This window comes from Rhinoraja longicauda, chromosome 26 (assembly GCF_053455715.1).
Source record: "Rhinoraja longicauda isolate Sanriku21f chromosome 26, sRhiLon1.1, whole genome shotgun sequence".
Classification (NCBI taxonomy): Eukaryota; Metazoa; Chordata; class Chondrichthyes; order Rajiformes; family Arhynchobatidae; genus Rhinoraja; species Rhinoraja longicauda.
In genome coordinates, this window is record NC_135978.1 from 14,145,923 (window position 1) to 14,167,851 (window position 21,929).

The 21,929-nt window shown below is 38.1% G+C and overlaps 1 protein-coding gene across 2 annotated transcripts in view; it reads left to right on the forward strand.

Moving 5' to 3' along the window:
* The window catches only part of tmem132e (transmembrane protein 132E), a 206,776-nt gene that overhangs the window by 94,426 nt on the left and 90,421 nt on the right, over positions 1–21,929 (forward strand). For both annotated transcript variants that reach the window (XM_078422769.1, XM_078422770.1), the window contains exon 4: positions 18,466–18,658. In XM_078422769.1, the coding sequence (XP_078278895.1) occupies positions 18,466–18,658 (193 nt within the window). The remainder of the gene's footprint in view (positions 1–18,465; positions 18,659–21,929) is intronic.

Below are 21,929 nucleotides of genomic sequence, written 5' to 3' on the forward strand. Positions count from 1 at the left end.
CTTTTATGGTGCTAGTGACACATATTACCTGCCAGCCCGTGTCTGAATGTTGTCTCCGTCATGCTGACCTACCTCTATCTCCTGGCCAGCACAAGTGAGATGCCAGAGAAACTTGTAGTGAAGAGGTAATGATTGCCTGTGCATCTCATCCAAAGTTACTGCGTTAATGAACAGCAACCTCCTGAATACTCAGCAAACCTCCAGACTGCAGAATTCTAAGTGTCAGGTGCAGGGATCAATAGTCAATAGTCGTCAATAGACCTCTGAATCTCGTTGTTCGAATGCATTGAGCACTCAGAAGCTATACTTGACTGTATATGAACAGCTATCTTTTAAAAGCACAAGAAACATGATCGAATTTGAGCTGGCAAGACTGAAAATGTACATTGCATGATGGATGACTTCATTTGATGCCATCTTATGCACCAAACATCTGACATTGCTTGAGATTTCACAAACTCTGATACTGACTATATTTTTGAGGTTGGAACATGAAAACCTTAATTTTTAATCACTATCCAATTTCCAGGCAATCTTGTTTATGTCAAGCATGATCAACTCCTATTGAAGAAATTTAGTTTTTTTTGTAGTATATGAAAACAATTTTACAGATTAAAGTGAATTCAATTGTACATTGCCTTGTAAACTCGCTAGTCATGAAACACAGCAGTTTAATGATTCTTATTTGCTTCATTTACTATGTTATCTTAATCTAGCTTTTTTTTTAACTGGAAGAATGTATATTGATGCTAATGAAATACACAAGTCCAGTTGAGAACAAATACCAGGACTATTGTTGCATGCTTTATTATGGTAGCAGACAATTAGATATTTTCAATGCAGCCAGCAGCAAGTCAATTTCCATGTGTTCAGAGTCAAATGTTAAAGCACTGAATTTACTTAATGATATTGGATACAATATCTGCAATTACACTGCTCTGCTAGACTGTGAACCTTGCTTAAATTATCTGTCATTCATGCTAAGAAATGTATTCTTGCATTCTGCATCAGATTAACAGGTTTCAGGATCTACTACAAAATTGATTTTAAAAGAAAGAAAGGGATGGGGAAGATGTTTGTGTGCAGGGAATGAAAGGAAGGTAGTTTATTTTGAGGTTTAAATATATGTAAGTAATTTTAGTAAATATTTTAGTTTTAATGGTTTCTAATGTTTTAAAAACTTGCTTGATTGTAGATGGCAAATGTTTCTGAATGTTAAAGACATTTAACATGTTCGAATGTTTATTTAAAATGTTAACATATTAGAAAGATGAACAAACTAAAACTGCTTTATTAGAGCAAGCTGTCAAAGCTTTCATTGGAATGTCAGGGACACGAGTTGTTCAGTTCGGTCAGTATTCAAGATTCCGTTGCCACTCAAGGCCAAGACACTTTAGGCTACCAAGATTGGCCTTCTGACCAGTTAAATCCTGTTGTGATGTGACAGCAGGCATATCATACAATGGGCCTGTGCCAGCAGGATCTGGCCTTGATAAGACAATAACGTTGTCTGTACATAATAAGTTAGATAGAGCTCTAGGGGCTAGTGGAATCAAGGGATATGGGGAGAAGGCAAGCACGGGTTATTGATTGGGGACGATCAGCCATGATCATAATGAATGGCAGTGCTGGCTCGAAGGGCTGGAATGGCCTCCTCCTGCACCTATTTTCTATGTTTCTAAGACAATAAAGTAGAGCTGAAATTCTAGACAATGCTGATGTAATATAACTTAAGGGAACTCAATCATTTCAGTATTTAAAAATTCAACTTCAAATTATTTTCACAACATTCTGGTTCATATAGTCTTTAATTTTTTTAATTAAATCAAATCTAGAACCATTATAGAAATTTGCAACGTTGTGCATGTTGGAACTAGTATTTTGAGAGTAAAAGGATAAATGAGATAAATATTCCAGCTACGCATCATTTACACAAGATCTTACTCCATTCTTTGCAGCTGTCTTGCTTCTCAGCCCAACTCAATGCAGCAGTCTTGGCATCCTGCCTGATGAGTCCCGTGCAGCTGCCACTGAGAATACAACTTGCTAGTCATACATTTGGGATTTCAAAAAAGTAATGTAGTTTGAGTGAAAACTTAACTTTGGGCTTTATTGTTGACGACAATGGAAAACATCAACAAATTAATTGTAAAAAACTGAAGAAAAATTATATGGAATTGGACAAATATCATTTCACCTTTACCACGCAGCATTGTAAGGTTGTGATGAAGGATTATTTTTTTTTACTGAGTTACAACCAAAGCAGTTTTTTTATGTATGTCCTGAAAAGTTCTCCAAAGGTATTGTAACTGCAACAATTATTTAAATCATGTTTTTAAATAAGGGTAATGTTCAGCACTCACAACACTTAGCTGGACTCCATATTTGCAAGAAATTATATAGTGAGGATATATCTGCTCAGGCCTGAGAGATTTATCTGCCTTCATATGACCCAGGACATCCAGCACTTCCTCAACCATAATATGGGGTATCCTCGCATCTTGATTAACTGTCTTAAGTTCCCTACCCTTCATGTTTTTCTCCATGGTAAAATCAGAGTAGAAATATTCATAAAGGACCTTGCCTATCTCCTGTGGCTCTACACATCTCTGACCACTCTGGTTTCTAAGGGGTGCTATTCTCTCTCTCATTACCGTCTTTCCCTTAATGTACATAAAATATCTTTGGTTTCTTAATTTTATCTGCCAGTCCTTTCTTCTGTCCCCTTTTTGCCCTCCTGATTTCCTACTTATGTATGATCCTCAGTCCCCTAAATTCCTGGAGTACACTGAATCCCAGCCGCCTATATCCAGCCCATGCCTCCTTTTTCCTGTCCAACGCCTCAAATTCTCTCGCCATTCATGATTCTTGCTCTTCACTCTAACAGGAACATGCATGCCTTAAACGCACCATTACTTTTTTTAAATCATCCCTCTTTCCAGATGTCCCTTTCTCTGCAAACATCCTATTTTGAGTCATCTCAAGACTAGAGGTTGTAAATATAAGGCAGTTACTAGTAATTGAAAGAAAACTGCTGGTTTGAATGTGAAATGTACTATTACATAGTGTTGTTGATGTAATTATAAAGAAATTTAACAGAAAGCAGACAAGTAAGTAGCAAAAAAATATAAGATGTTCTGAAAGGGTTGATAAAGTCACGTAGATAAGACTTGTCGTTCACTGTATGAACCAGTTGAGGTGACTGGAATCTATTCCAAGTTGCGATTTCTATGTGATTGTTATGATCTATACTATCTTATAACAATGACAATAACAATAACAATGACAGCCTGTTTGGTCTGCTGGGTTCATGCCAGCTTCCAGTATGCCAATCCCACCTGTCCCATTCTCTGACTTGTTTCCATATATGCTTACAACCCATTGTCTCTCGCACATGCTTATCAATAGATCGGGCAGCACAGTGGCACAGCTGGTAGAGCAGTGCCAGAGATCAGGGTTCAATCCTGTCTATATAGAGTTTGCATGTTCTTCCTGTAACCTCGTGTGGGTTTCCTCCAGATACTCTAGTTTCCTCCCACATCCCAAATATGCACAGATTTGTAGGTTAATTGGCCTTTGTAGATTGTCCTTGATGTATAGGGAGTGGTCGAGAAAGTGGGAGAATATAGAACTAGTGTGAACGGGTGATCAATGATTGGTGTGGACATGATCAGTCTGAAGAACGGTCTTGATTCGAAAAGTCACCCATTCCTTCTCTCCAGAGATGCTGCCTGTCCCGCTGAGTTACTCCAGCATTTTGTGTCTACCATTGGTGTGGACATGATGGGCCAAAGAGGCTGTTGTCATGCTGTATCTCTAAACTCCACTTTTGATTATTTTTGCTATTAGCCTATACTGACGGGTAATTTATAGTCACCAATTAACCAACCAGCATTTCCTTGGGAGGTGGGAGGTAATCGGAGGAAACCCGATAGAGAATATGTTAACTCTTCACAGACAGCACCTGGGTTCCTGAAGCTGACAACAGCACAAACTGCTGCACACTGCCACCCATACAGGTAATTGTCTAAGGTAGGTCAGGTGACCTCACAAGAAGAACAATTCTCCACAAAATTGAAAAGCAAATGAAAGTAGAAGACAAATAAGACTGCAAAGACTAACAAAATGCATTAGAAAACTTAAAGTCAAACATTAATGAGGGAAAGTCTACTTTTTGCTAATATTTTAGAAAATTGCCAGCTGTGCAGTCCCAGCAAATATTCTTTCCCCAGATGAATACTTTACACATTCACCCTCACAGATTATAAGTCATCTTAATAGTACAATCACCATATATATATTACTCTTATTGTTTTATGTGGATTTCCACAAATTATTTTATCATTTTCATGAAGGAGCAATTTTCATCTTATTAATCTTGTTTTTTACTTGATGAAGGTATTAGCAAATAATTTTTTAATCACCATATAACTCTTTTCAAGATTCGTGGCACTTTTTGAATTAGTATAAAAACTGGCAACAAGCTCATTAAAATCACAAAGTAACTCCCTATGCTATATCTAGGAATCCTATGCTGCAAGTAGTTAAATTGGAAAGCTTTGAACTGCAGCAGCTTTTCCAAAAATATTTCAACTTCTTGCTACTCCCCAGTTACCTATTATCACATCGGGATGCCTGACTTGCAGTTCATTTTATGGATGAGCTTTGGGGCCATATCGTTTTGGCTTACTACAGTGTAGAGTGGCAGTTTATATATAAAGCGATCTGATTTTATTAAGAGTTTAAACAGTAGATCCATTCTTCAGGTACGTAACATTTGGACATATTGACCTAAGCATTGATTAAATGTACCAGATCCTTCCTCTTTTCTGAATTTAAGCAATTAGATTAATTCCTTAAACCTGTTCCCATTGCTAGACTAGTAACTTGGCAATTTGTCTCATGCCTAACTATTACCTTATTGATAATAATTTACATTAATTATTTACAATTAACCTTCATAATTTACAATCCTGCATGTAGTTCTTTAATCGTTCTCAATTTTTAATAGTTTTCATTACAAAGTCTTTAATTTGCAGTAAGATGAATGTATAATTTACGAGGAATACATAAAGGAATAATAATGATGGTTAAGTAAATAAACATTAAAAACTGTTTTACTTGAAGTACTGAAGTTATTAATTAATTGATTTACATAATTGTCTATATGGACTTCAGCAAGGCCTTTGACAAGGTTTTGCATGGTAGGCTGCTCTGGTAGAGTAAATAACATGGGATCCAAAGAGAGCTAGCCGACTAGATAGAGAATTGGATTCAGGAAAGGATGCAGAATGTGATGGTGCACAGTCTTTTTTCCCCAGTATAGAGGTATCAAGAACTAGAGGGCATAGATTTAAGGTGAGCGGGGTAAAATAGTAGGAACCTGCAGGACAATTTTTTCCCACAGAGGATAGTAGGCATATGGAATGAGCTGCCAGAAGAACTAGTTGAGGCAGATATGAAGACAATTTTTAAAAGACAAATGCACAGATCTATGGAAAGGATAGTTTTAGAGGGATGTGGGCCAAACATGGAAAAGTGGGACTAGCTTAGACAGGGCTTCTTGATCTGCCTAGATAGGTTGGGCCAAAGGGCCTGTTTCCGTGCTGTCTGACTATGACATCATCATATAGCATGGAAGCAGGCCTTCAGCCCAACTTGCCCATGTCGACTAAGATACTCCATCAATGCCTTTCTAAAGTTGTTGTTGTACCTTCCTCGGCTACTTCCTCAGGCAGTTCGTTCCATATACCCACTGTATGAAGAAAATGCCCCTTAGTTTCGTATCAAATCTTTCCTCTCTCACCTTAAACCTATACCATCTTCATCTATGATCTGTAGTTTAACATCAGCAGATAATGAAAAATGTGAGGAACTGCAATATAAAATTCAAGCAAAACACAAAATGTTCTGGGTTGGGACTCTTCTTCATTCATAAAATTCAACTCATTACCGTTGTCAGGCAAAATATTAAACATCTTCAAAGTAACAAAAATTCATTTGATATATTACTACATATTAACACAATATAAATTTAAATCAATGAATACTAATCCCTAAGATACACCACTTTTCACAGGTTTGATAAACAACTGAGAAACAACTTTCTGTCTGAAGAAGGGTCTCGACCCGAAATGTCACCCTGTCTGTCCCTCTGAGCTACTCCAGCTTTTGTGTCTATCTTCAGTTTAAACCAGCATCTGCAGTTCCTTCTTACACATTTCTGTCATCACCTTTTGGTGAAAAATCATGATCTTACTGCATCCCACTCATCTAATTCTCTTTTTACTTGCCTTTGCTTAATCTTGGAGCTGCTGAAACACTGCTTACATGTATTTAAAGAAAAATAAATATATTTTCCTCTATGACCGTGATGGTATTTGAAAGATTAACTTGAACCACAAATTAGAGAACAGAAAGGAAAATATTATTGTTATAATGAGCTGATAAATTGATGCCCCTCTGCACTTTCGGATGAATGTTGGAAGATCCCATGGCACTACGGAAGAAAATCTAGTGTACTCGCGGTAAATGAGAGAACTTACATTATCCCCTGATTTTCGGTCTAATTTTCAGGTCTGGCATACTAATGAATGTTTTTCACAGAGAAACATCTTTCTGTGAAAGGTCATACTGATTTCTTGTACAAAGAACCCCATCTTTGCTTATTAAAGAACTGTGAACAAATTGTACAAATTGTATCTCTAAAGCATAATTTGAGCCTTTTTTGTGCTTGGCTAGCAGTCTGTATGCTTGACTGCATGCGTCATTTTATCCAAATAGTTCATCTGCAATCTATTGGAGTGAAAAGAGATGAGAATAAAAAGGACAGAAGCTTGTATATGGCCTTCAACTTTATTATAGATTCAATTTTTCTAAGTGTAGCTAATCACAAACAGCAATTTTTAATAGTCACGTCTAGCCATGCGTATATCTATGTTTTTTTCTTTTGTGATATGACAAAAATGTGTAATGAATTTATTATAAGAGGGCAGCATCTATAAGATCGAAATGAAAATGAGTGGATCTGACACATTTGTCTTTATGCAACATTTTCTTCATGTTTCCATTGAAATATTATTGATGAACCTAGGATAAATGTTGCTCTCTCAAACGGGGAACAAAAGACTAGGACCAGGACAGAAGACTGAAATTTAAAAAATGCATTGAACCCTCACTAAATTTTACACTAACAAACTTATGGTGGTTATATTCGAATTGTACCCTAAAATAGATTTTGAACATCATTAAACCATATGCATTTTACACTTACGTTTTTTGAAGAAGTAACCAAGAAGGTTAAGATTCTGGGGAATGTTGTACAGCAGAGGGATCTAGGAGGAATCAGAGGGATCGTAGTTCCCCTAAAGTGGTGTTGAAGCTAGATAGAGTAATGAAGAAGGCTTTTGGCATGCTTGCCTTCATTCCGGGAGTTGAATATAGCAGTTGGGACATAATGTTATAGCTGTACCAGACACACTTGCAGTATTGTGTTGGTTTTTTTCATCCTACTACAGGGAAGATGTCATTAGGTTGCAAAGCGTGCTGAGAACATTTATGAAAATGTGACCAGGACTCTGGGGCTTGCACTATAGGGAGATTAGGCAAGCTGAGACATTATTCCTTGCAGTTCAGGAAGCTGCAGGATAATGTTACAGAGGTGCATAAAATCATGAGAGGAACAGATAGGATGAATGGAAAGTCTTTTTCCCAGGGTGGGGTAATCAAGAACTAAAGGGTAGAGTTTTAAGATGAGAGGGAAAATATTTAATAGGAACCTGAGGTTCAAATTTTACACAGAGGGTGGTGCGTATATACAGAACAAGCTGCCAGAGGAAGTAGTTGAAGCAGGTACAATAATAACATTTAAAGACATTTGGACGGGCATATGGAAAGGAAAGGTTTAGAGAGATATGGGCCAGGTGCTGGCAGATAAGATTAACTTAGATGGAACAGATCGGTTAGTATGGACGAATTGGATCGAAGGGCTGTATAACTCCATGATTTTATAGCTGGAATTTTGTTTGCTGTTTGATTGTCATACATTTATAAAGATGTGATTGAACTGGAGAGGCTGCAAAGGAGACGGGTTATTTCAATTATGAGGATAGGCTGGGTTTGTTGTTCTTGAAGCAGAGTAAGCTGATGGAGGACCTGTGTGGGGTGAGGGAGGGAGGGTGGGAAGGAGAGAGAAAGAGAGAGAAAGACAACAAAATTATGAGAGGCATATATAGGATAGATGAAAAGGAACATTTCTTCATGGCAAAGGTGCCTAGAACCAGAGAATATATCTACACTGTTGGTATTAGATGTTGTTCATGTAATGGCAAACACCATTATGAATACAAAAAAATGTTATGCATCTAAATAATTTTCTGGGATTGCTACCTTGTGCCTGCCAGGTTTTAGTGGAATTTCACAAAATTGTAAAATAATTGCAGACAATAGGTTTGATAGTTGCATTCACTGAGTAGATATCTGCAAATCCTGTCACCTAGGTTCATCTATCTATCTATATCTATATCGATATAGATGTCTTTATCTTTCTGTCTGAAAGATCATCAGTCTGAAGAAGGGTCTCGACCCAAAACGTCACCCATTCCTTCTCTCCTGAGATGCTGCCTGACCTGCTGAGTTACTCCACAATTTTGTGAATAAATACCATTCAAATTGATCTTATATTTTTTAAGTTATTGACATTTTAAAGTTTAAAAATTAACTTTTCAACTTACCCTGGCCGTCTTCAGCGTTCAACGTCACAATGGGACCTGCCCGAGTGACGGTGACGGGAGTGGCAGCCAATGAGGGAGGGGGGCTGCTGAGTCGATGAGCTGCCACTAACTTTAATAAATGCGTTTCCCCCGCCGGGAAGACCGGCGCCTGTCCCGGCGTGCTCCTTGCCTGACCTTCCTCCCGGGGTGCAGTGTGGCGGCAGAAGGTCCAACAAGATGGCCTTCGTCGCCACCGAGCTGCAGGAGAGGCTTCGGGTGCACAGCTCGCTCTGGCTGCAGCGCTGGCTGCACGGGGCCGAGGTGAGTGGCTCCCTCTCCCCGTCCCTGTCCCCCCTCGCCCGCCCATGGCCCCGGGGGACACTCCTGCCCGGCAACGGGTCCACGGATCATCAGCTGGGGGGGGGCTTGCCGGGCCCGCAGGGTCGTCAGTTGGGGGAAGGTTGCGGGCCCGCAGGAGAGATTTGGACCCAATGGGTCCACGCCCATCTAGTATTAATTAATTTCCTTATATTTTCTGCCATAAACTGAAGTTAATAAGGGTAATAAGTAAGTCCTGGCAAAGGAAAATTATATTAAAGAAATATCTTAAGAATAGCTTATATCCAATCAACCATATATGGCCAGATTCCAGATTCGGTTCTCAATTTTCTCAAAATAATCAGCATGGTACGGCATCGGACTTCTGTGTCCTTTCTAAACTGAGCTGGTGATTCAATTTTTACTCAATTATATGTTTCATGAATATTAATAATTAATACTCTTGCTCTAGAAACTTAATGGGCCCATTTGTCAATGATCAATTAAAAAAATCTGTAAAAAAAATGTTAATAATACAGACCATTTACATTTTTACTAATGGAAGGAACACTGCTCTGTCGAATGTAATTGGCTTCTGTTAAGTCATGACCAATTTATGATTGATTGGCTTGTCTTGTCTTGCCAAGTCAATTTAATGATTTTTGGCAGAGCGGTAGAATTGAGAGGAAGAAAAATATCTCTTTGGGTATTCGAGATTTAACAAAATTGGAGTGAACACAATTCTTCCAGCACTGTTGTTCCTATAGAGAAGGGTTTTGGATCCATATTCATTTAATTTATATTAAATCCTCAGTTTACAAAACCAGAACTAGAATTGGTGCTCCAAGCATTGAAATTTGAATTTGTGATGGCATGAAAATTCTCTTTACTTCAATTCATTCTTACAGGATTAGGTTAGTTTAACTTCCAGGTGTTATAATTCCAGAAAAAAAGTATGACAGGAAAATTAAATTTAAAATATATTTGGTAAAGACAGTGAAGAAATAGAAGACGGATTAGTGGTATTATGGATATCACAATGAGGAAAAAAATAGACAAGCAACTACAACTCAAAAATATAATCCACGTGAATCAAGAAGATAAAAAGTATTAATCACACTGATAAGAACAGTCTACAGATTGAGGATGAAATACAGATTGATTAGTGGTGTAATTCAGAAGTGTGAAGTATTAATCATTTTAACTTTCCAGTATTAATTGGGTGAAAGAAGGTAGGTAGTGGGATAAGGGAATGAAGATCTAACCCCATCTGTACAGGATTCCTGTCTAACCCCACATATAAAAATTGCAACTATTGGATCTGGTAATGAGGAAAGAACCAGAACAGATGGAAGAAATAAAAGTCAGGGGAAATCTAGGGAATAATCACTAATATGCTTAAGAATTATAATATAGAAGTATGTCAAATACCTGATGTATATATTAGAGAAAATTTGATTTTGAGGCACTGAGAATAGAATTGAGAGAGGGAGGATGGGAAAAATTGGCAAATAACATAAAACAACAATGGGAAATATTTGAACAGTTTTTCACTCAGTGCAGAAGAAAGATAATATGCTTAAATGAAAGAAAACAGCAGAACACTCAAAAGACTTAATGGTTGAATAAAAACATAATGCATGCCTTTTTCTTTGAGAAAGCTGAGGAAAAAGGCATCACTAAATAGATGGATGGCAGTGGGATCAATGGAATTAAGTAAAAAACAAACAATTTTGATGGGAAAGACAAACTGAAAAATAAATAAAGCAAAATAACAATATGTTTTGTCGGCACCTCAATGTAAAAAGGTTAAAATGAGAATAGACGAGGTAATCAACATAAAATATCACAGATTAGAGCGGAAAGAGATGGCAGAAACATTCAATTCTTATCAACATAAAGTACTGTACAACATAGATACTTACAGCACAGAAACACGCCTTTACACCCACCATGTCTATGATAATGATCAAATTCTATCTATGTGTTGAAGCTGCAATTATCTAAGCAAATGGAGATTATTCTATCACTCTCCTGACTGAATCTTATAGATGTTTAAAGATTGAGGGTGGGGGGAGCATGTTATCAGGAAGAAAGGGAAGTAAATTACTTGCCACTCGTCTTTCCCCACTTCATAGTCAGTTCTTCATAGAAGATGTTTGTTTCCACTCTGGTTTTGTGGGTTCTGGAATAATCCACAAGATCAATGTGGAAACTGTAAACTCTTGCACATACATGACAGGATATATGCAATAGGATGTGTGGATGGATAGTTTGGGAGTTGGTATGCTTCTTCCATCATTTAGTAGTCAATGCAAGGATTCAGATTATTAATATAACCTCAAATGTTCTATACTTTGAACAGTAATGAGCTGGGGATTTCCTGGAGTTGATGGGAATGGTGTACTTTTTTAAGGAGTCTTTGAACACACCCTTGAATCTTTTCCTTGGATACTCATTCTCTAAATTGCTTTTGTAGCCACAATATTTATGTAGTTAGTTCAACTGAGTGTCTTGTGCATGGTGAGCAAACATTGTGATGCCATTTGCTGTCAAAATAAGATATTTCGAGTCTATGTGGTGAAGTCCAGAACAAGGGGTCACAGTTTAAGGATAAGGGGGAAGTCTTTTAGGACCGAGATGAGAACGGTTTTTTTCATACAGAGTGGTGAATCTGTGGAATTCTCTGCCACAGAAGGTAGTTGAGGCAGGTTCATTGGCTATATTTAAGAGGGAGTTAGATGTGGCCCTTGTGGCTAAAGGGATCAGGGGGTATGGAGAGAAGGCAGGTACAGGATAACGAGTTGGATGATCAGCCATGATCATATTGAATGGCGGTGCAGGCTTGAAGGGCCGAATGGCCTACTCCTGCACCTATTTTCTATGTTTCTATATGATCCATTGCCTGGACCTTTTGTGGCACAAATTATCAACCCATGTCTCAATGTTGTGTTGGGCTTACTGTATGCTGACATGGATTGTTTCATTTGTTGACTTGTGAAAGGAATTGAACATTGCTCAATCATCAGTGATTATCCCCGCTTCTGATCTTGTGATGGAAGAAGGGACACTGACGATGTAGCTGTAGATAGTTGGGTCTGAGAGCACCCGGAGGAATTCCTGCAGTGACCTCATGTGATTTCAAAGATTGACTCCAACAACCAGAACCATCTTTGTTCATCAGATTTATAACTTCAACCAGTGAAGTGTTTTCCCCATGATGGCCAATGTCTTCAGTTTTACAAAAGTTCTTTGACTTCACATTCTGCTTACATGTTAAGGACAATTACTCTCACATCATCTCTGAAATTCAGCTCTTTGTTCCATAATTGCACCAAAGCTGAGATTTGAAGCTGCTAGGGCAACCTTGAAAACACCAAAGTGGGCATCATTGAGCAAGTTATTGGTTAAATACCACTGGTTTAGTGTCAATGATACTTGTATTATTGGGCTGTTGATCAAGACTAGATTGAGTGGCTGGTGAGTGGCCGGATTGAATCAGTCTTGCTTTTTCTGCACAAGGACATATCTGGGCAATTTTCCCCATTGTCACAGATGTCCTAAGTGCTTTGGAACAGCTTGGCTGGAGGGGTCGCTACTTTTGGAACTCAGATCTTCAGTACAATGGCTAGGATGCTGTTTAGCCCCATAGCCTTTGCCATATCATGTTCTCAGCTGTTTTTTGATATGCTTCGGCTTTACATCTGCACTTCTTTGCCTCAACTTTTTAGGCAGCATTATTTTTTAAATATTACTTTGGAAAGCATATTTATTAGCAATGTTGCATCAACCAATCATGACAACACTAATCTCAACAGAGTTATATGTATAATTAATTTGTTTCTTTAGACTGATGACTACATGGGAATAAGTGGACAGATTTTGTTCACATGATTCATCATTATTCTCCACTCCCCTGCATTTGGATAAAGAAATTATCTTAGTTTTACTAAGATGAATCGTGATAATTTCTGTTCCCCCACCCCTCACTGTTTTGATAGTCTTCTTTCCCGAGTAAAGAGCTAGAAATACATACAATAGAGAGTGCTATATGGGAGATTATAACTGTTCTTGTGCAACAGCGTGTGCAGATTTAAAACCTGTGGTGCATTGATTTTCACATTGTGTTTTGAGGCTTAATTATTTATCAAACACTATATCCATGTAGAACTGATACTGCATTAACTGACAGCAATCAAAAGGGATCTACCCACTGAAGCTGAAAGCAATTACAAAGCTTTCTGAAAAATACAAAGTGTTGGAGGAACTTAACGAGTCAGGCATCATCTGTGGAGGCAATGAACCAACGACGTTTCGGGTCGAGACTTAAGAAGGGTCCCAACCTGAAACATCGCTATCCATTCCCTCCACAGATGTGCTTGACCTATTGAGTTCCTCCAGCACTTAGTGTTTTGCTCAAGATTCTAGCATCCTGAATTGTTCTACACCAGGGTGCCAGAACGCCACCATATACTGAAGTTGTCCCTGAGTTACATTTGGGTTCGGTTCACGAGAACTGTCTGAATCGAATTTTCCACAAATCAGAAACGAACAATTTCAGTGAGGGTCGATTAACATTTATTTATTGTCTTCCCTGCTGTATTTACAATGATATAGAATCGGAGTGGCCCATATCTGCTACTCCTATCTGTAACCCCTGAAAATGTTTCCATTTCTGTTACTAACTTTCCTATCATGAAGAATTCTTTAAAAATTGATGGAAGAAATTATGCAAGGACAGATTTCTGACAGTTAGGTCTTTTGTAATCTGGAGTACCCCTGTATCATGAAAGTAGAGATGGCCAAAAACATTGGTGTCAGGAGCCTGTCTGTGTACCTAGGATAAAACAGGAGCATAATTCTTCTCTTATGTGCTCAGGGTTACTGATGTAACACTTAAATGCTAATTGATAAATGCACAGACATCGGGACAAACATGCCACATAGAGCATAGTCTAGTTCAGAAGAAAATCAGTCTAAATATGGAGAAAGTCAGTTTCAGCATTTTATTTTTAAGCAATTGCATCACATTGTGAAGACTACTAAGCATTATTATGAATGTACACAATTCAAAACTCTGCAACATGATTCAACCTTGCCTGCAAGGTTATTTCTTGTACCCAAGGACTTATTTTATTCTTCAAGGCATAGTGCACATGATTGACAGTAGTTCAAAACAACAGCATGTTTTTTAAAAATGTTGGTTGACTTTCTTTGGTCAGATATATATTGATTAATTGCTATTGCAACTGACAGTTCTTCCTACAATTATTAAAGTAAGGCACAGTTGATTGGTTTGGAAAGGCTAGGATATACACAACGTTTTTAGGGAAACCAAGCTTGGTGAGGGGAATACGTTTTAATCCACTGACAATGCTGATTTATCTCAGAGTATGTCTAATAAGAACTTTTTACCCTATTTGCAATGGAGATGGAGTCCTTTCAGGTTTGGCATAGGTTCACTTGCACCTCTTCCAACCTCATCTGTTCAAGATGTGGACTCTTATACATCGACGAGACCAAACGCAGACTGGGCGATCATTTCGCGGAACACCTTCGCTCAGCTCGCCTGAACCAACCTGATCTCCTGGTTGCTGGACTCTTTAATTCTCCTTCCCATTCCTACACAGACCTTTCTGTCCTCGGTCTCCTCCATTGTCAGAGTGAGGCTAAATGCAAATTGGATGACCAGCATCTCATATTTCCCTTGGGCAGCTTGCAGACCAGTGGTATGAATATTGATTTCTCTCACTTCAGGTAGCCCCGGCATTCCCTCTCTATCCCCCCCCACCCAAGTCACACTAGCTTCTTAATTTTACCCTACAAACAAATTACATTGGCCTGTTTCCTTTATCATCATTACTTTTTTGCATCTCTTTCATTCATTGCTCTTTATCTCTCCACATCACCGTCTATATCTCTCGTTTCCCTTATCCCTAACCAGTCTGAAGGGTCTCGACCCAAAACATCACCCATTCCTTCTCTCCAGCCTGCCCTGCTGTTACTCCAGCTTTTTGTGTCTATCTTCAGTTTAAATCAGCATCTGCAGTTCCTCTTACACACTGGGTCCAGAGAACCTGGCTTTGGACCACAGCATAACCAGCTTAATCAAAACATATCTGGTCTACTTGGTTGATGGAGTGTCAAAGGAACACCACTCAAGCAAGAGTAATGAGAACACAAATCCATTAATTCCAAGAGAAGACTGCTTGTTTTCCATCCATCCCATAAATTAACCTAGCAGCTCTCCTGAAATATAGATTACTGGAATGCCAAATCATTCTCAAAGACCTTGGTAACAGTGGAAACAAGAGGCATGATGGCAGCATTCTAAGGTTGGATGTCATGCTAGAATTCGACTGAGGCACGCATACATTTGGTAGCCTCTGTCTTTGCAGCATATCTGCTGCAAAGACAGTCAGACACTGCATCCTGTTTGGTCTATGTATGGTAATATGGAACTGTCTATATTATTGATATTGGAATGAATGGACTCATGGCTCCATACATACTCACATGCAAGATTGGAATTAAACTCATCAAGTTCCTACCTCTAGATATCTTGCATAGGTTTTCAGGTAGACAAACAAATTCCCAAACATTTATATTTGGATGCTCATGAGCTTTCACCTTTAAATTGGCCCATCAAATCATCATTTACATTCATCTAATCAGATCTGATTTGTGAACTTGTTCCACAGGAGCTATTTTCCTTGTCTAGACTGGCGTAGTCTACTCATGAACCATGATTCACCAGTTACAGATTCCACTGCTGAACTGAATCCATCATGCACAAAGTGCAAGGACTTTCAGATGGATATTGTGTTGGATTTATTGACATGGTGTTATCTTCTTCCTCTTCCAAATGGAACAATGTTATTGTCAGACCTGGTATTTCTTCTGTATCTGAAATGAGAAAACAAAAGGTATGGTCATGATGAGGGCACATTTAAACAATCTGTCTCTGGCAAGACGATTGTGGCTTGTTATCAAATTGGAAGATTGAGTACGAGCATAACTTCATCCATAATGATTTTCTATCGATTCTTCACAGACCCTATGGCGGCTGAGTTTATGACTCCCACTAGCTAATGTCAGTGCAACTTAAACCTGTGGGAACAAAAGGAGAATCAACAGTCTACTGGTGCAAACTGTTATTGAGTGTCTGATACATTAGAGAAGGAAAATAATTGCTGTGTTGTAAAGTGTGGGTATGGGTAATGCGTGAGATTTGTCGGCAAGCACCTGAGAAAATTAAAATATGTGTAACAGTACAGTTGGTTGATGGGAAGTTAGTGGCAGTATTCACTAACCTTCACTAAACCTTTGAGGATGGGAATATTTTCAACACTGAGACTGGTACTGGTAAGAGCTTTCAAGTACTTATCTCTCAGCTAGTCTCCTTACATAGCTATTTGCTTTAAGCTTTTAAGAGCCTCCAGGGTCCACAGAAGTCTTGGTCCCTCATCTGAATTTCCACCTATTATATCATCATCTCAAGGACTACATCTGTGAAATAAGGTGCCCTCTCCCAGGTCTCTGCTTCCATTAGTTCGTATCAGGGCTTGCAAATTTCTCCTTGTAACCTTATGGGTTTCCTCCCTTATCCCAAAGATATGGGTTGGCAGAATAAATGGCCACTATAAATTGGCCCCAATATGTGCAAGAATCGGTGGGGTGGGGGATGGGGAGAAAGGATGGTGGTAGCTGATAGGAATGTGTGCAAAATAATAAGTAAAATTAACTTGGATTGGTGTAAAGTGATATTTTTTGGTCACTGAGCTTGCAGGGGGGGGACAGACCTTTTTTTCCTGCTGTATATCTTCAAGACTATGATTTCTGAAATTACTTGTATTTTGCCCATACAAATGGTAAAACCACTCACTTGGTGCTTCTAATTTATTGGGTAATGTACACATGTATTGTATTATACACATAAAATGCCATATGAATGGCACCTAATTTATCCCATGCAGTGCCACTTTTATGTATGTATTACACATAATTAAATTGATAGACCCTGAAACAAAATAGGGCATATAGTGAATCATGTGGAAGACTGCACCAGAATACTGGAAGATATGCACAGGCTCATCGAGTACTGAGAAATCGGTATGGAAAAGGAGAGGTGATTTATTTTTTTGTAGAATGAGGGAGGTGACTTACCTTCTATATAAATAAGGTAAGAAACCAAAATTGATAGAGAAACATCGGGGATCAGGGAATAGAGATGAAGCAACTGGGTGGTTCGGATTTGTTTTGAAACCAACCTAGCAGTTATTTAGATCTGTGTTATGTGTGACAAATAATATTTAATTGTTCAAGCATGATTCCTATTTTTTTTATTGCAGTGTAGCTTTTAGTAATAACCAGTCAGGCTATCATTATTTTTATTTTGCAACTTTGGAACTTGCTCGGCGCCAATACGTGGCGATACTTGTGTACTGCCCAGGTGAGGTTTGCTGTATGGTATGCAAAACAAAGCATTTCATTGTACATGTGACAATAAAGTATCATTGAATTTAATTATTGAATCAATATTATAAAATATTAATTTACAACAAAAATAAGTTGTTAAATTTTATTTTGTAACAACTTAATTTTTATTGTACTGCCATTTAATTTGGATAATGGATTCTTGGATTTTTACCCTTTTAATTTTAACACAGAACATGTTAAGCATGACTTTTTTAAGTAATTAAATTACACTCATTTCCTTGATCCTGTTATAGCCTATTGTATACTTTGAAGCACTATAATAACCATTCCTTTTTGCTGAATTAGCAAACCATCCAATTGGCCGATCTCATTTAGAAGATATCACAAATTAAGGTTTCATCGTGGGATTTGCCCATGAATTACGCTGCATTGGAACTCCGGTACTTTAACATTGATATGACATCAGAGTTTGCGGTTGGGCAGGAATTATGCCATCAAGTTATGCTGATTCAACATAAATACCGAATGTGTTTGTAACTGTATATTCATTAAACAAAAAAATGTTATTTCCTTGTTCATGCTGGAATATGGACTAAAATGTATTCTCATTGCATTGTTGCCTTTAGTGATAATTAGCCTTATCACTTAGTGATTATTAGCCTTAACAATTATTATTAATGAACTTTATTCTGATGTGCATAAATGTTTGTCTCACCTTATGACATTTGAAATTGGGTAGTAGTGATCAATTGATGTTACGATTGGGTTTGAAAAAATATAGAAGGAAAGCCTGAGGGAACTTTTGAGGTTTTGGTTTTGAGGTGCTAGGACACATCAATTAAAGCAATTATCTGTGCAGTGAGTTCTGAGAATTCAACAGGATTTCTGGGCACATTTTTGTAAGGGTCTAACAACCTCAGGAACATAAATAATCAATTTATTTAATTGTTTTAATATTTTCAAAGCAAAATCTAAAATTTAGTTAATTTCTTAACAGAGGAACTGCTCAACCCAATGAAATTATTCAATTGAACTTTGAAATGGAAAATTTTACCAGCCAGTCAGTGACGAGACGAATTATGTGGCATGTTGACTACCGTGGAAAAAATCCTCCTCCAGATTCTGACAAAGTGGTGACAGAATTGACCGTGATTCAAAAGGATATCCGGGCTATTGTACCACTCTCCATGGTGAGTGCATTTACCATCTTCCTTTTCTCTTTCCCTCCTCACTGTCCTGACTGTTATCACTCATGAAACACGTTTTTTGTTCCGTGATTATGTAATGGCATACATTTATTTCAATTGATTTATGCTTATAAGGTGACACAATAGACAATAGGTGCAGGAGCTAGCACCACCATTCAATGTGATCATGGTTGATCATTCTCAATCAGTACCCTGTTCCTGCCTTCTCCCCATACCCCCTGACTCCGCTATCCTTAAGAGCTCTATCTAGTTCTCTCTTGAATGCATTCAGAGACTTGGCCTCCACTGCCTTCTGAGGCAGTGAATTCCACAGATTTACAACTCTGACTGAAAAAGTTTTTCCTCATCTTCGTTCTAAATGGCATACCCCTTATTCTTAAACTGTGGCCCCTGCTTCTGGACTCCCCCAACATTGGGAACATGTTTCCTGCCTCTAACGTGTCCAACCCCTTAATAATCTTATATGTTTCGATAAGATCCCCTCTCATCCTTCTAAATTCCATTGTATACAAGCTTAGCCGCTCCAGTCTTTCAACATACGACAGTCCCGCCATTCTGGGAATTAACCTAGTAAACCTACGCTGCCCGCCCTCAATAGCAAGAATATCCTTCCTCAAATTTGGAGACCAAAACTGCATACAGTACTCCAGGTGCAGTCTCACTAGGGCCCTATATAACTGCAGAAGGACCTCTTTGCTCCTATACTCAACTCCTTTCGTTATGAAGGCCAACATTCCATTGGCTTTCTTCACTGCCTGCTGTACCTGCATGCTTCCTTTCAGTGACTGATGCACTAGGACACCAAGATCTCGTTGCATGTCCCCTTTTCCTAACTTGACACCATTCAGATAATCTGCCTTCTTATTGTTACCACCAAAGTGGATACCACATTATACTTCCAATGCTTTGAGGTTTGAAACTGTGAACTAAACTTCAAAACATGCATCAATTTAGGGGACATCTTATACATGAGACTGCACTCTTGTCCACTCACAACCTTAGGATCACACTTCCCTATTGAACATGCTAACTTCTCTTACTCTGTCGTATACACACCGATACAAGACAAAAGAACACAATGGCCATATGCCAGTCATTGTGCCATTATTATAAATTAAAACCCATCCATTAAAATTATGTGTATCCAGAAATTAAATGATCACCCCTGAAAAGCAGACAGTAACCCTGGACACATGCCATTTTTGTCCCAGTTGACTTACAAGATAATGGCAGATTTTTTTTTCAAACTGCATAGTGTCATGGTGCCATTAGTGAGACATTTCTGAGGCTTATATAAGGTACTGTTATTAAAGTGAAATGCCAGTCACAATTGTGCCTCTCTTAGCAACTGTTGCTTGTTTTCTTAACCTTTTTTAATTTGACTGTACGTCACAACTCAGAGACTCAAGGTTACCCTTTTTTTTCCCCCAGTGCTATAATTCTGATCATTCAAATGTAAATTAACAACCATTCACTGGTGATGATCAGAATATGTTATCAACAGATTTGATGAAAGTTGTGTTGTAGAAACCATGGAATTGCTACCTGGTGAATAAAAGTGCCCAGACCAAATACTGACCACTTTAAGGATTGATTGATGCAATTGTAGTATTGTTATATTAAGAATCAGGAAACATTTTCATATTGCTAGAAATTTTATCTGTGGCTCCATCTTGTCAAAGGAATTAAGTAGTTTAGAAAAATCTATGGCTGTACGTGTTCTGTGAAAGGTATGAGTTGAGAATTTCAAATGGATGAATAGAGGTACAGAGGGTGGCACAGTGGTGGTAGAGTTGCTGCCTTACAACACCAGAGACTCAGGTTCGATCCTGACTGGTCCTGCGGGTGCTAACTGGGAGTTTTTACATTCTCGATGTGACCGCGTGGGTTTTTAATCCAAGGTGCTCTGGTTTCTTCCCACATTACAAAGACGTGCGTTTGTAGGTTAATTGGCTTCTGTAAATTGTTCCTAGTGTGTAGGATAAACTAGTGGATGGGTGATCGTTGGTCGGTGCGGACTCGGTGGGTCGAAGGACCTGTTTCCGTGCTGTATCTAGTATCTAAACTAAACCAAACTAATAAATCCTGCATCTTCATAGTGAGCACCTGGGTGCAACTGATACTAAGCCTCACATCACATTGGCATCAAGGTGGTGAGCTGGGAGGAATTGAATTACGGTCATAGTGATTACTGGTTAAATGAAGGCAGGAAAGAGGGTGTGGTATATGTGGTGGGTAATGGGACTGGGAAATATCCTGGGAGATTCTTATTTTTATATATACATGTGTGTGTGTGTGTGTGTGTATATATATATATATATTATATATATAAAATTAATATAAAATATCCTGCGAAATGTATTACTTTGATCATTCATCATTTGCTTGAGTGCACAATGAAGAGCTCTAGGCTGTATACAGGGCAAGAGAACTCATCACTCAAGCCAGGCAGGCAAAACATGATAAGACACACAAAGCAGTTTAACATTCACGTAGCATAGCCCAGGTAAAGGCTGACAAGTTGGTTTTTATCATTTTTATTTTCATGCAAACAAGGAAAAAAGTGACATCAGGCTGTTTGATCTGAATCCACTTTAACAAATGATTTTTTTGGCGACTGGTTACTAAATGTAACATTTTTTATTGAAACTCAGAAAATAAATGGGATGGGTTGTGAAATTAAGATGTTTGTTGAAACTATGATTTTAAAAATAAGCTGCAGCTAGGTTATATGTAATAGTACCGTGCAGGTATAATACATCTCAAGGGAATAAGACGACCAAATCAAGTGGTTGATCAATGTCAGTAACCTGCATGAATAGCATTTCTCTAACATCATAAACTATAATGTATATGTGTTTTTGGATTGCAATTTAACACTAATTAATATTATTATTGGCACTTTGGTCCTGTGTGATCCACTGCACAAATTCATTTTACAAACATACGGGAAAAAAATGACTTTTATCCCATTGTTTTGAGTAATCTCACATAATTTTGTATTCTAGCTCGCTAAAGCATGTACTTCAGATGTTTCCACATCTGTTAAGGAAGTATTTGTAACAAAATCTAAATCTCACAGTAAATAGGATATGTAAAATGGGACCAGAGTTCTGTGCTTCTCATCTTCCTATTAACAATGTCATAAGCTTTTATAAGTGTGAGGTTATAGTTCAAAGTGATGAGTTTAAAAGTCAGGCAGGCTGACAAAGAATAAAAAACTTTTGAAAAACAACAATTTCAAATTGACTGG